The sequence below is a fragment of the Pyxicephalus adspersus genome, chromosome 11 (genome assembly GCF_032062135.1).
Source record: "Pyxicephalus adspersus chromosome 11, UCB_Pads_2.0, whole genome shotgun sequence".
Lineage (NCBI taxonomy): Eukaryota > Metazoa > Chordata > Amphibia > Anura > Pyxicephalidae > Pyxicephalus > Pyxicephalus adspersus.
The window spans coordinates 48,928,203-48,943,782 of record NC_092868.1 but is presented as its reverse complement, the minus strand read 5'-3'; the positions used below and the strand labels follow the sequence as shown (position 1 = coordinate 48,943,782).

At 40.0% G+C, this 15,580-nt stretch overlaps 1 protein-coding gene across 1 annotated transcript in view; it reads left to right on the top strand.

The window, feature by feature from the left end:
* NPHP4 (nephrocystin 4) overlaps positions 1 to 15,580 on the top strand; it is a 150,579-nt gene that overhangs the window by 118,476 nt on the left and 16,523 nt on the right. The window contains exons 18-19 of the mRNA XM_072425968.1: positions 9,252 to 9,380; positions 12,100 to 12,311. Of these exons, the coding sequence (XP_072282069.1) occupies positions 9,252 to 9,380; positions 12,100 to 12,311 (341 nt within the window). The remainder of the gene's footprint in view (positions 1 to 9,251; positions 9,381 to 12,099; positions 12,312 to 15,580) is intronic.

Genomic DNA, 15,580 nt, shown 5'->3' with positions numbered 1-15,580 from the left:
ATTCTTTTACCCTTGCAGTGTAAGCAGAACTGCCCATTCTATGAGAACTATTGATTTTATCTTCATTACCTGCTAACTAACCTCAGCGTCAACCCTTCTCTGTCAATAGCGTCCTCACGCCATAAACCTTCACTTGATCTTGACCTTTCCTCGCTCTGTTCTGAAAAATTCTGCGTGATCCGCACAGACCTTGTACGCTGCCCTGACTTACATTGTGCTAGTCATTATTAACTTCCCTTGTCCCTTTGATCCCTAAGCCTCACACAAGCCGGTTTTCTGACCTTCGCACTGATGAGCACTAACAAGCCCAAAAGAGCTGCATGCAGGTTGGATTAAATTGTGATTTGTTTTAGACCATGGATACGTTATAAATCCATGTTCCTGGATGGCCCCTGGTGCATAAAGGACTGATGTGCATGGACGCCATCCTTTAAGAGTATCTAAAGCCGGAGCATTTTCTTTTAGTTTTGGATGGAGTGATGGGGGGTTAGAATTGATGTCAGGGTTTTACTGCAGCCGGTGTCGTTGTGATTTACTTTGTCATAACGACCACTGTCATGGGAGTGAAACTAAAGGAAAATTCAAAATTTGAAGAACAGAAATAAAAAATAATACTTCTTAAACGGACATTTAAGGCATAACTTGGAACCAGCGGGTCTTGGCAAAACAGGCGTCTCCCTTACTGCCCTCCTCTCAGAAGAAAAGGAGTGGCACTAAGTGGAAGTAAAGGAGCTCCAATTGCTGTGGTTCTTGCAACTTGCAGGACCCCCCATGACTCCTACAATAATAGGTGCCTGCAAACAATAACACACTAGTATATGTGCTGTACACTAAATACACCTACCCGAGTGCTCTCAGAAACCCTGAACCACCTACTGCTTGATGTTCTCCCTCTTCTGGCTCATGGGGCACAGGCTCCTCTCTCTTATCCACCAACCACTAGCTCTCTGCCCTGCCCTCCTGGTGCTTATTGCACCAAAATGTCTAAATCTGAAAGATGCAGCCAGTCAAAATCTTCTTTCCCTGACATGACCAGTGACAATCTTCCTAATTCCTCTTTCCTATAATGCAATCAAATTAGCAGGGAAAGGAGAGTCATCAGAGGTACACTCAGGATCAAGCTTTTTAACAGGGGCAGTAGAGCGTTTTTTACAAGGTGCATACATGGCAGTATGTTGTAAAGCAGATTGGGCTTTCTAAAATGAAAGCCCGGCACTTACTTTATGTTTCTTGACAAGTTTACTTAGACTTTAGCTTGCATAGAGTTTTATCTAAGGCTCCAAGTGGTTATTATGACTCAGGGCGGTGGGTGGACACAACCTGCCCACTCTCCCATCGCAGGCTCAGACCTCGATGGGTGGGTTCTGGCATTATGATGTCACTCAAGGGGAAATTTCTTCCCCTTTGAGTAACACAGGACTCTGGACCACGAGTCGGTAGATTCAATGGTCCATGAGCTGCAAAAGGTTGGGGACCACTGCTCTACAGCACAACACTGATTGGCCTAGTGGTTTCACTTGTTACCACACCACCCCCTACAGATGGTCTGTTTAACAACCTGCAGCATCACCAGCCTCTCTTTAGCTGTAAAGTTTCCACTTTTCTTGGCATCCCCTGCACAGACACTGAAGCAGTACACAGTTGAAAGGGATTTTGGAGTATGTACTGTAGCCCATCGGCAGATTGTTTCCTGAATTCAATCCTATCCTGCTTTTGGCTGCTAGCCCTATTTAAATGTCCTAGTTCCAGGCTCAGCAATGTTTGTTCCACTATTCTGCCAATGTGTTTTCAGACCTGATTTTTTGGATGTGACCTTGTGTTGGCCTGGATTTTTTTGATCGCAGCCATCTATGACTTTGTCATGTCTGCTACGTGCCCTGACCTCAGCCTGTTTATCTCACTACATACCGGCCTAATGGGAAGAGCCTGGGGGCCACAACCTGGTGACCTCCGTGCAGCAAAGTGGCCACTTGGGTCACTGTCCCATCGTTCCTTGGGTGGTGCTCTGGTGAAGATCAAAGGTCACTTAGATTTTGCCCCTCAGGTAATCCTGTATCATCTGCCAGGGGTAGAATCAAGTAATATCACCTTTTCCTCCATACCCAAGAACTGGAAATTCCTTTGGCTCCTGGTGAGGAATGGAGCATTGGTGAATTTGAGAAATATGAAGTATAAGGGAAGAAAGAAAACCTGTGTTAGTATTCTCAATAAACAATGTACAGGTTTGCTTTAAGCTGCTCACATGCACCTATAAATCACTGAATTGTAAAAACTCCAGTTTCCCTTTAAACCCGCTCGTATTTAATTTGGACACATACAGTTAAATGATCCAGCTGCTTTATGGCCCTGACATCTAATCTTCATAAGAAAGATTAGCTATATTAAAAGTTAAATTGCCATTATCATACTTTTTCATACATTGCCTGTGGGAGAAAGATAAGCTTATAAAGAGTGCAATGCCACAAATCCAAAACATGTCACAAGTGAAATGTCACTGGAAGCAGATCGCCTAGTTTATAAAAAAGAATTAAAAACCCAGTAAAATTCTACATTTTGTGTTGCTGGAATGAATCTATTAGAAGGATGTTTACATACACAAGTGATGTCATGTGTATGATGTACACAGATAATGTTTGAGCTCTGTATGCAAATTACATCTGCACGGCATAGGAGGAAGATGGTTGCGTAGGAATAGACTATTGCACATCTTGGGAATCCACGTAATAGGATCCCAGGTCGTGAATGACGGCTAATCCCTCACTGTCATTTTAATGTATCAGAATCTAGGTCATATTAAAATGAAAAGGAGATTTTTGGCTACTTATGATGTAGGTTTGCTGTGTATATGACTGTAAGCTGAAAAATAATACAAGCGGATAAAAGTTGGGGTAAATACGCCAGCTGAAGAGCAATTCATCAGTTTGGCATGGGTTTCAAATGAGCAATTTTTTGTGAGAAAACAAGTGCCTACATGCTCTCCCATTTTATGTAGTCTGTGTTATATTTCCCAAGCAGTGATGATAGCTGGGGGTAGTCCTCCACATATGCAGCTGGCCATTTATTTCTTTGGAGCACATCAAGATTTCACGGGGTTATCAATCCCAGAAAAAGGCATTAGGAATTGCTCAGTGACATCTGAAAAAAATGGGTTTTAGTTCTGCTTTGAGGGACTCATAAACCCCTCTTCTGTAAAAGAGCTCACCTGACATACTCACCTGTCCCTGTACTGACAAAGGGTGCCATCTTCTTTTTACTTCCTTTCTTCCTTGTTGCGATCATCAGCCATCTTGATTGGTCGGGCTAGGATGACTTAACTCCAACGAGCAACTGCAGGTAAAGTCAGGACTCCAAAGAGCGATCAACTAGGTAAGAATACTTATTGCATAAGAGACATCACCTGTCCCTTTCTGCAGCTAAACCCTGCCTGTTCAGAAATCGTTAAAGTAGAACTTTGGTTCTGTTTTAAGTTAAAATTTGTACACTCAAGAATCAGGTCAAAGCATTGATCGTTTCCTCTTCTTGTGGCCGCATTCATGGTTTTAGATGGGTCGAGATTGCAAAGAGATAACCACTTCTGTGTGGTCTCTATAGACCAGGATTGTTTAACCAGGGTTCCTTCATAGGTTGCGAGGGGTTTCTTGAACAATGAACAATTTGTATCTCTCAGTGATCTCATGATCTTTTTGGCCATCTGTAAGGGTGTCATTATTCCCAGTGGCTAGCAATGTGGGGGATTCCTTCTACTGCCCACCACACTAATATACTGTGAATTGTAGATACAGTATTTATAGCAGGAGTACCCTGAAGAACTGAAAGTTGTTTCAAAGGGTTCTCCATGTTAAAAAGATCCAGGAACACTGTTGTAGACCAAAGGGAGCTGATTTACTAAAATAAAATGCACATCATTCAGTCACAAGCAAATGTTTGCTTATCAGACTAAAGCTAGCTGTGTTCACTCCAATGTGCATGCAGAAATCTCCTTTGCAAATAATTGATTATTTAAAGTATACACAAATTTATCCTTTTAACAAAGCTTTATTATAGTAAAGCAACCTCATGGTGCTCTGGTAATCCTTTGTCAATGATTAGATGTTCATTTCCAAAACTAAGACTGGCTATACATACAGATATAGTAAATCAAAATTAATTAAAGAGAAACAAATTATTGACATGCTTACTAACTTACTACCTGTCACAACCCTATGTTAATCAAACAGACTAAGCATTTAAAGAAAAAACAGATAAGCGGAGTAAGAAGTAAGTTTAGTAAGAACCACATGCCAAAATGAACAAAAGATCCGAAGATATAGACAGCTAAAGTAATGGATAAATCCTAACTTTTCCTGTAAAAGTTTAGCAAACCTCCGTTGTTACAAATACAAACATTGTTGTATGCCTGAACGCATCAAATGCCTGCAAATGGAGCAATATTTCTTATCAGACGTCCAGCATGCTCAGCCAAGTGTCATAGGAACAGCTTGTAATAAATGGGTTTTTGTTACTATAAAACATTATGAACTAAAAAAAAATGATACAAAAGATATGTTTATTAAAGAATTGAATATAACATTCCATCAGCCACAATAACCATGATGGGTTCCCTTTAAAGCAGAATGTGCCTTTAATTTTGAATTAAATTAAAAAAAAAAAAAGAAATGTAATTAATGTGCACTCTCTGTAAAGTTTCACGCTACTTTATTACATTTGGTGCCTTCTATAAATAATGTAAAACGAAACACAAAAAATCTGTTGAGGTATGCAAATGTTAATGCAGAGAACTGCAGACTAGCAAATCATACAAGCAGATTGTTAATTCAGTCTGCAAAAAATAAAAAAACGTCAGGATATTTGCCAAGGATCGCTTGCATTCCTGAGCATAGCCTTGCGTGGGTAACATGAGCAGAGTGGGTGAAGAACTAGTCCACCGTTCTAGCAATTTCTGTCTGTGACATAGTTGCTGTGAAGCATTTATTTTAATCAGTTAGAATAATGAACTGTTTTGTCACAGTTGTTCATTTTACTACGTCCTACTATACACACCTACTTTATGGTATTCAGAAAAGATTGCTCAGGAGTGGGGGCGGATTTCTCAGGTCCCAATGATATGCAGACCTATAAGTTTAGCAATATCGCACTTACATAAAAGTAAGAGCTAAGTGACACAAAGTTTGCCTCAATAGAGTTTTGGGGAAAAGCAAACACATTTCAGGGGTTCAGAGTGGCCGCTTCCTCAGTGCTTTTTTTATGTTGACTTGAAAAAAAACCTTAAGGAAGGATTCTTGAGGGTAAACCATGGCATGAGTATCAGTGGTCTTCTCCAATTGCCAACTTAGCAGTAAGGCTGCTCCTAAATTAAGGTTACCCTCTATCCATTAGGGACCGTGGTTGAGGAGTTGTAGCTGAATTAGAACACTAACAAAAAACCAATTGATTGGATGGTAAGTGCAATAGATCATTCTATATTACACAATAATGGTCAACACGTTGTTGGAGGTACAAGATACCCCTTCATAAAGGTATGAATATATGAGAGAATAATTGACTTTGAAAAGTAGTGCTGCTGCAGCGAACCTTTTAGAGTATCATAAAAACCTGCTGCTTTGCCCTACATAGGTAGAGTAAGGGTTCACCTTATGGCTTTGAGCCATAAATACTAATTTATATTTGATTAGATCTGGGTTACTTACCTGCAGATCCTCCAGAGGTTGTGGGGGTTCCTTGAGCAATGAACAGTATGTGACTGTCAGGTCAGTTAACATATACCAATTATATTTTTGGCTGTAAGAATGGCTTTCTTCCTACTGGCTAGCAAGTTAGAGGCATTCTGCCCACTGACCATAACGCTAATGTACTGTGAGATGTGGATTTAGTAATTATAGCAGGGGTTCCCTGAAGACCTGAAAGTTATTTCAAGAGTTCCCAATGTTAAAAAGGTTGAAAAGCAGTGGATTAGAGGGTGAATGTAATATTACAGCTTGGCAGCCCTGTTCTGCACGACCGTGGCCACAATGTTCAGTCCTTGTCAAAAATTAGCATCTAAGCCCTCCATCCCAGCCATCCACTCCTTTAGATGCTCAATTGAAAAAAAAGATGGAATTATCCAATAAATAAAACAAGATATTGGGAGACATATGAAGGATTTGTTTCTCTTAACTTCCATATGACCCCAACACCACCTTTTTCATCCAATAGGTCGTGGGGAACATAGGTAATGGTAGTTCCTCTTACCTTCCATATGGCCCCACCACCACCTTTTTCATCAAATAATTTTGATTAAGTGAACCCTTAGATGAAACCACCTATGACTTGTTATTGTCACCTGCCCAGCAAGCTTACAGCTTCCATCTCCTAACCTAACAGTCCAAGTGTACAGGCCATTAACTGTACACAAGCTGTTGACGGGGCAGTAATGAGTCAAAAATTTTTGCCTTTCATGTCCCCGCTACTTTTTACCTATTTGATAGAGAGGGGAAGGAGAGAAATATTGCCCTATGCCAGTTTTTATTCTCTAAGTGGAGTTGCCTTTTATGTAATCCAAAGCAGGAACTCTTTCCTATTAACCTATAAAAGTTAAAATTGTAAAATGACAAGATGGGAGAACTAGCTAGGAAAAAAAAAAATCCCATTTGGTACAAAATATGCCTCGCAGCTTCGTCCTCCAACACAATGGGATTAAAGTTTGAAGAGAGAGAACATCAAGAAGCATTTTCGCACAGCTCTTCCTTTATCCGGACTCTTTCACTTCTCTATTTTCTTTTCCCCTCTGTGAGTTTCCCCAGTAAAACGGAATAAAATTATTGCATACAAGAAGTAATGGATTGAATCGTCGACATCCATAAAACATCTCTCTTGTACATAAAGCTAAATGCATCCCTTTCAGAGGCTGGATGCTCGGATAGAATTTTGACAACATGGTTTTTACATTCTTTGAAGTTGTCAAGCTTTTACAGCTGCCTCGTCTGTAGCCACTGGAGGCTGCCCTATACATCAAAGCAAAAAAAAAAGATGAACGCTAGCTAGTTGTTGTATGCTATATAGCTAGAATATTTTATTCTTTTTGATTTTTATTAGCAAAGCAGGTCATTTTGATGTATTAGTAAGAGGCAAGGTTATGTAATAAACACAAGGCAGTTTAGAAATATAACATGAATCGACTTTATAGAGAGTGTTTGTGCAGTTTCAGTGGGTGGTGGGAGGCTGTTTAAAATCCATTTTAATGATATATGTCAGTGTTTCTTTTTTATATTCAAGAAATGTAGATATAAATATGACTGTGAACAGTTTAGTGGAAATAACCTCACCGGCCGGTGTAAAGCGGTCCTTCGTGTAAGGTTATTATGTCATTACTGTTAAAAGGTAATTATTATTATTATTATTATTATTATTATTATTAAACAGGATTTATATAGCGCCAACATATTACGCAGCGCTGTACATTAAATAGGGATTGCAAATGACAGACTAATACAGACAGTGATACAGGAGGAGAGGACCCTGCCCCGAAGAGCTTACAATCTAGTAGGTGGGGGAATTTCACACACAATAGGTATATGAGATATGAGAGATATGTAGTGGTGGGAAGTAGTGATGGTTTCAAATGACAGAAGAAGCTGGGTAGGCAAGTTTGAAAAAATGGGTTTTGAGTGCTCTTTTAAATGAGCAGAAAGTAGGAGCAAGCCGAATAGGATGAGGAAGACCATTCTAGAGAGTTGGAGCAGCTCTAGAAAAGTCTTGTATTCGTGCGTGTGATGAGGTTATGAGTGAGGAAGTCATTAGTAGGTCATTGGTGGAGCGGAGAGAGCGGCAAGGGGAGTATTTTTTAACCATGTCAGAGATGTAAGTGGGAAGGTAATGGAGGACTTTGTGTAAATATCAGCCATATCCCCTCCAGGAGCACAAGTCTTATAGTCAGATATATTCTGTTAGTGGGCGAAGAACTGCTGCAGATACCTAGAGGTGCCTGGGCATATCTGTACCAGCCTTCCATACCATACTATTATGCCCATTTCGGACAGGCAAGGCTGCCCAAGCTTCTCCCATTCCTTCATGTCTCCTGTGCATTATTGATATCCATGGAGGGTACCCAAAATAATGATGGTCAATTAGTAATGTGAAGGGAAGGGCAAACTATTAAACTCCAACACTACCTGAAGTATCAAAGCCTTTTGTGCCAGGACAACCCTAAATTTAGTCATGATCGCTGGCATCTGGAGGCTTCTGCAGAAACGTGTAACTTTAAATACATGGATTTTATACCTGGCAATATGCCACCTCTCACCCTGATCTATTTAAAGTGTACCTGCTATATGATAGAGATAAAAAAGCACTGCCAGCTCATGTTTTTATGCTTTCCAGGTCCTCATGATCTGGGCTTTGCTACCTGTTGAAGGAGCATCAGTGACATTTTATTTTCATCCTACTACAGCCATGTTACAGTAGACCTTCTTGAAAAGTCAGACCCTTTTGTTTTTTTTAATAGGTCAAACCTGTACGCATTTTATTTATTGGGGCAGGGAGGGGGTATTTCATTTTCACTTGACTTGTACCTTGACTGGCACCTTCACTTGATATCTTGGAGACACAAAAGGAACTAAGAGAATGATTCAATGGGAAAAGTAAAGCAAATCATCTCATAAGAAGTTACCCCATTTAAAGTGCCTGATTTACTAAGGTTCTCCAAGGCTGGAGAAGATACACTTTCATCAGTGAAGATGGGGGATCCAGCAAATCTGAAATGGAGTTTGCTATTTGTTAACAAATGTTTTCAATTCTGGACCAGATCCATTCCAGGTTTGCTGGATCACCCAGCTTTACTGAAGAAAGTGTGTCCTCCCCAGCCTTGGGGAGCTTGAATAAATAAGAGCCAAAGACTTTTATTCCTGTTCTGGTGACAACTGACATTTTGGTCTATGCTTGATATTATCTGATGTTATAGGTGACAAATATAGAGGGTTTATCTCGCCAGTTGGGACATCATATGAAGCCTGACAATTTTGAAACCCTTACTTTAGCATTAGATGCATTTTAGGCAAATAAAGCACTAAGATCCCTTTGGTACTTTTCTCAGCAGCCTTGGATCTATCCTTTGCCATTCTTTCCACCCTCAGCATTTATATTAGGTTTACTTAAAAACTAAAAACAGTCTGCCTGGTACTGAAGTTCCAAATAATGATCAAAGTGTTCAGACAATAAGGAGAGAAATGTAAATTGTGAAGATGGGATTTATGCAAAATAATGCTTTCATATTACAGGTCATCTTTCAGACCAGAGATTAAAGAGATCCGAATCTCTTCCTGCATCAAGGTCTCGCATCGTCACCTCTCATGATGGGAGAAGTGGCTTTCAAGGAGGCAGCCTGTTTTCAAGTCGATCCTTGAGCAGTGAGTATTTAGCTATTTTCAATGTCTCTAATCCAATCACAATTGTCTTCATTGTAATATACCTTCATATCATATTTTTTTTAATTGAAAGAGACGTATAATTTAACATTTATTTCCTACAAAACCAGTCATGTCATATGAATTTGGGCTTTCTCTTCAGAGAATAAGCTGGCATTCGCTGCCACTGCAAAACAATTTCAGGATAACTAGATACACAGATCAAGAGACTCCGTCAGTCTTATAAACAATGACTGGTGTCTAAGGGTTCATGCAAGAGGAAATGTATTATAATCACTTCTTCTGACCTGTGCCCTGTACTGTCCCTCCAATCCAGTCCTGCAGATTCCATTAGTCACTTTTGGCATTTAATACTTTCAGGAATGTTGGATGCCTTTGTCCCCTGTGCACTGTGGGTCCTTTCTCAGACCCTTACATTAAGGTGACTCCATGGGACAGGCTTTATACTCCTAGGGTGCAGTTATACCACAATGTCCAGTACAAAAAGCAAAAAGCTATATCCACCCTATTATAAATGGGTTCTAGAGAGTTTGCTGACAGGAGGGGTGAAAGCAAAAACTGCTGCTGCTCCTTTAGGATTTAATCACAGGTTGGGCTGGGTCCTTGACCAGGCCATTTTGCTTTAACTGAAGTGGGGAAAAGTGGGGTCAGGGGTCTTGTATAGCAAGATTAAAGCTACGTACACACGTCCAATAGTTTTCGCCCGATAATCAGCTAAGGGCCGATATCGGATGAGAATCTGGCGTGTGTACAGCGCCTGTCGTCCATCGTCCGAATGACGGTCCTGGCGGATCCACGGACGATGTACGACAAACAATCCTAATGTAAGGGAAGGGGGAGAGCGCACAGCTGGGTGCCACTCCATTGTTTTCCCCCTCCCCTCTCCATAGAGCAGAACGGTGCTGTATTGTACAGTACTTGTTCATGCATCATGCAGTACTTAGTCGTTGGAAAGGATCGTGAAAGATCCTTTCCAATGACAATAATTGCACGTGTGTATGCAGCTTAAGTGAATCATTCATGGGTTCGAATCCCACCCAGGACACTATCTGCATGGAGTTTGCAGGTTCTCCCCGTGTCTGCGTGGGTTTCCTCCGGGTACTCCGGTTTCCTCCCACATCCCAAAAACATGCAATTAAGTTAATTGGCTTCCCCCTAAAAATTGACCTTAGAGTACATTACCCACATATGACTATGGTAGGGACATTAGATTGTGAGCTCCTTTGAGGGACAGTTAGTGACACGACTATGAACTTTGTACAGCGCTGCGTACAATATAATATGATATAATAATATAATATATAATAAATATATAATATGATGGCGCTATATAAATACTGTATATTAATAATAATAATAAATTCTCCCGCTAGGCTAATCATCAACAAATTCACAAAGCTTTTAGGTGACCTGGTCATTAAAATAGTGCAGGTAAAATCATAAAAAATTCCAGTATTTTAAATGCTCACTGCGCTTTTACCATTCCATATTTTGTTTTATTTGCTTGTAATTTGCCTTTAAAAATTAATTAGTCAGTTCCACAGCTCCCTCCTTTCTTGTACATCATAGCCCTCTGCTCTTATGGTAGAGTGTGACTTGCCCCTTTATTTGGCTCCCAACATAAATTTATGTACCTTCCAAAGAAGAAATGAAGGGGAACACGATGCAGTGTCTGTCACTTTAAGGGACAGCTCTGAGCCTGTTGGGGTTGCTGACATTACATCCAAGATGGCGGCACCCAGCAGCAGTCATACACAGTCAATACACATATAATGCTATAGGAAGACTGGTTGAAATAAATGGTCTGGGGCAATTTCAACAGTGTAAAAGGCAGTTGATAGAGATTTTTTTTTAACCAAAACATGAGATTTAAAAAGCTCAGCATTTTTGGACATGTATGTGGTTGTATCCTCTGGAACTCTGTATATTATCAGACGATACAGTCCTGTATCCAACCAGTTAGTTGTATATACTGAACAATAATACAAATCCTGCCCCTGTCTGGCTGCCCACCCGTACATGGGGACCTTTATGGACCAGACAGCTCAATCTATGCATTGTTCTGCGAGAATAAGTCCCACTTTACCTTCACAATTCAGTACCACTTCGTCTGATGACTACAGCAATCGCAGTCTTTTGTGCTTCATTGTGCAGACGAGAGGTTGGAGACTTGTAAAGTGGATAGAAACTGTGCAAACAGATGCCTTTCTGTTAAAGCTTGGCAGCTGCTGGTGACCACTGGTGGATGCAGATTAACATTTAATTGATCCTATTGACAGGTGTAACAAAAAACACATCATTTAAATATATTAAATTAAACAAAACAAATCCCATTTTCACCATAGATTCCAATTTACTAAACCTGCTATATGTTTTAATCTGCACAACAGTTATTTATTTGACTGACAAATGATAAAGCGATCCAAATTTTAGCGGACAATAAGAGCTGTACATGTTCTTGGCAAAAAGAAAATCCGCTTTGTTCAAAGGGGTTCATACCACAACAAGGCCGGACAATCGAGCTTAATTACGCTTATTGCACAGGCCAGTCACACACAAAATGGCTTACCTTGTACCAAGGCTACGCTTATTACCACACATTTGATAAGTCTCTTCAGGCTCAATTATGTCTAATGGCGAGCCATTGTGTGACTGAGCGCAGTGATCATTTTTACTGAAATCCTCTTTTATGTGCCTTCAGCCAAGAAAAATGTTTCCCAGGCTCAGAAGCTGGCCGACTTAGACAGCGAATTGGCAGCCATGTTGTACAGCCGGATGAAGGAGGCTAGCATGGCTTACCAGCAGCCAAACAGTGAGACTGATGCCGCTCACAGGCGCAAGATGGAAAGAATGATGGCGGTCAGAAAGCTTGAGTCACAAGAGAACCTCCTCAACCGGAAACCATTCTTATTGGTAAGAAAAACACTCGGTCACGGACCTCCTGTGGTAGGAGAGGAGCAATGACAAGAACACAAGGGGCCTGGTTTATTAAAGCTCTCCAAGGCTGGGGAGAATACATTTTCTTCAGTGAAACTGGAATGGATCTGGTGCAGGATTAAAAATATTTGCCAGAAAATGACTTTGAAGAAATCAATTCCAGGTTTGCTGGATCACCCAAGGTCACTGATGAAAGTGTATTTTCTCCAGCCTTGGAGAGCTTTAATAAACCAGGACCAGGGTCTCAACTCTGGAGTCTCTCGAGTTTTGAGCAGAATAAACCTGTAAAGTGTAATTTCCTCTGTCCCACCCCAGCTCAATACTTGTTCATCTGCCTTCCCTTACCCGAGGCTATCTAACCAAGGCTGCATAGAGCTGGTCTCCCTTCCCAGGTGTATACTTACCTTCATCCTGTGGCTTCCATTTAGCTTTTGGTCATACCTCATTGTCCAGTCCAGCTTTGTCCTTGTAAAGGGGGGCTCTTAGAAACAATGGAAAAATCTTGGCTCTTTTTAGAAAAGAAGCTTAGCCAGGAGGTGGGAAAATGCTTCACCAACGGGCTCCCAACGGTTTGCACCTTACCAGGTGCATAGCCACCTTATCTGCTGCCTTGGTTCTTAATGGACCAGTATTTCAATATTTAACGATATGCAGAACTGAACCTGTAACTCCATGGGTGAGACACTGACTACTCAACTACTGACATGGGTTCTGAGCACGAGGAAGTGTTAACCGCACCGTAATCTCGCCACCAATCTGAACTAGTCCTAAATAACTGCTGCGACCATTCCCTGCCAACAATGCCTTGCCACATTATTCTACAAACTAGTTATATAACCAGAACTTCTATATAATCTCCAAAACATAAAACGTGCTGGGATTAGGTTTCTTGTTGAAATATTGCAATTTCATCATCTAAAGGAATAAAATACCTTTACGTTGGCGAGCCACCCATCTGTCGCTCCTTTACTGTGAAAAAAAAGCAATTTTCCATGTGAGTAAATTACAAGGGTTTGTAAAAATGATCAGGTCATTTCTTATGTATTAATCATAACACATTCCTGAGCTGTCTGGACAGATCTGTTAATGGATATTGAGAATTAAATGTAACTGCCAGCAAAGTCCTGATTAGGAGCAGTGCATAGCCTGAGAAATATATTAGGCAACTCACAGCATTTAAGAAGATCTAGAGCAAAGAAAAGCTTTACTTCTGGGCAAATCTTTAATCTGTAACTGATTGAACTAATATGGAAAATTTCTAATTTTCGGAGGAATGTGGACAGAAAGACATATATATATATATATATATATATATATATATATATAGCTTTATAATGTATCAAATATCTCTCTAGATTAAACATTCTTGGTTTTCTTGCAAATCTGCAATGGTTTTCTGTCCTGAATCAGATGCATTCCAGGTTTGCTGTATAGCCCAGGATCTCCTGTAGTTATCTAACTTCTCCAGTCTTGGAGAGCTTTCATAAACCAGGCCCAGTATGTCCATTAGAGTATGAACAGGCGTTTGGTACACAAACAAGGATGACTTTGATGACACATTTGACGATCTTGATCATGCATTTAAATATATGCAAACCAATAATTGCTTCTTTTATGCAAACATTGCCTGGAAATATGTAAGGGTGTATAGGGGTGTGCAGGGGGTTATTTTGGAAAGTAACCCTTACACCCCATTCTGGTGACATGGCTTCAGCACAGGAAGTGAAGCAAAGCTTCTTAATAGAGATGCAGACAGCAATATTAACCTATAAAGTAAAAAAAAAGAAGAGGTTACAGAGGAGCCAGACTGGTATGTCAATAAAATATATTATTACATTATCACATCACTAAAATATATATTTGTATTTATTGATTTTATTAATATATTTAAGTGTTTTATTTGATGGATAGAGCAGGCTGGCTGTACTATGACATCATTAATCCAATTCTCCTTTTATAGTTCACTTTCCTGTGCTGCTTTAAAATGGTGATTTACTCCATACATTTGGCCATCAGACTATTCTGGCAATAAAAACTCGTCAGTGATTTTAAGATGTCTTCAATATATCCAAAATTAGGAAAAAAATACAGCCATTTCCGCTAAAGTACAAAATTTGGAGTTTTTAATGTTTTTTAAAAGCTTTAGGGTTGCATTTATAATGTTTGCCTAGATTTATAATCTCTATAATAATATAATATATTAACTCTCTATAATATATTAAAGATATAAAAAATCAGTCTGTTAGCACTAGTACCAGTTTTCTTACTTTCACTGATGTACTGTAATTTGATTTGGTCCCGAGCCATCTTGGATTTTTTCTTCATCCCAGCACAAAGGAACCAACGGGCACCGCCATTTTCTTCCTTCATCTTCCAATTTCTGCTTACATCACCTGATCTTGCATTGCACAGGCGTGAGATCAAATGACATACTGAAAAATCAAAATAAAAGAAAAGGGCAAATCTCACTGCAAAAGCATGAGATCAGAACTTTTTTTTTTTACATTGTGGGGAAAAGCCCCTTCTGTGCATGCACAAGAACGGGCATATGCAGAAGAAGCTGCCTGAGGCCTCCTGGAATACATGACATATGTATGTATGTATGTATGTATGTATGTAAGGAAGCTCTGGGCTACCCATTCAGTTTTTGCTGCTGCAGTGGAAAAGAAAGAAGAGGAGGAGCCTTACCTTAATATTTATTTAAAACAAAAAAATGCATTTTTTGCTTATTAAAAAAAGGGTTATAGTAAAAATTGTGATTAAAGTAAAAATGTTTTCAGACAATTGGAGCAGAGTTTGGGATGCTTTTTCATGGGCCAATCAGTAGTCGAGGAGGCTGGGAGGTGACCAAGCTATGTTGCTTATCTTTAAAGCAGAACTAGGCCCTACTATACTCACCTGTTCCCTTGGCAGGGTGTTATCATTTTCTTCCTTCTTCTCTACCTCCTTGCGATCTTCGTCCATTTTGATTGGCTGGAAATGCTGGAGCACAGGGGAAGCCATGATTGCCAGATATCCTGGAAATCAAAACTGAGCATGGAACAATTAGGCAGGAAAGAAAGATTATTGCAGTGGGGACATCCCCTGTCCCTTTCTGCATAAATGATCCGCCTGATCCAACATTTTTGGAACTTTAGTTCAGTGTTAAAAAAGAAAAGTGAGGTCTCTTTGCTGCCTATGCCATACATGTTTGAATTACAAGCTGCATGGATGGAGTTTCTCTTTATTCTGACAGGTGCACTTCT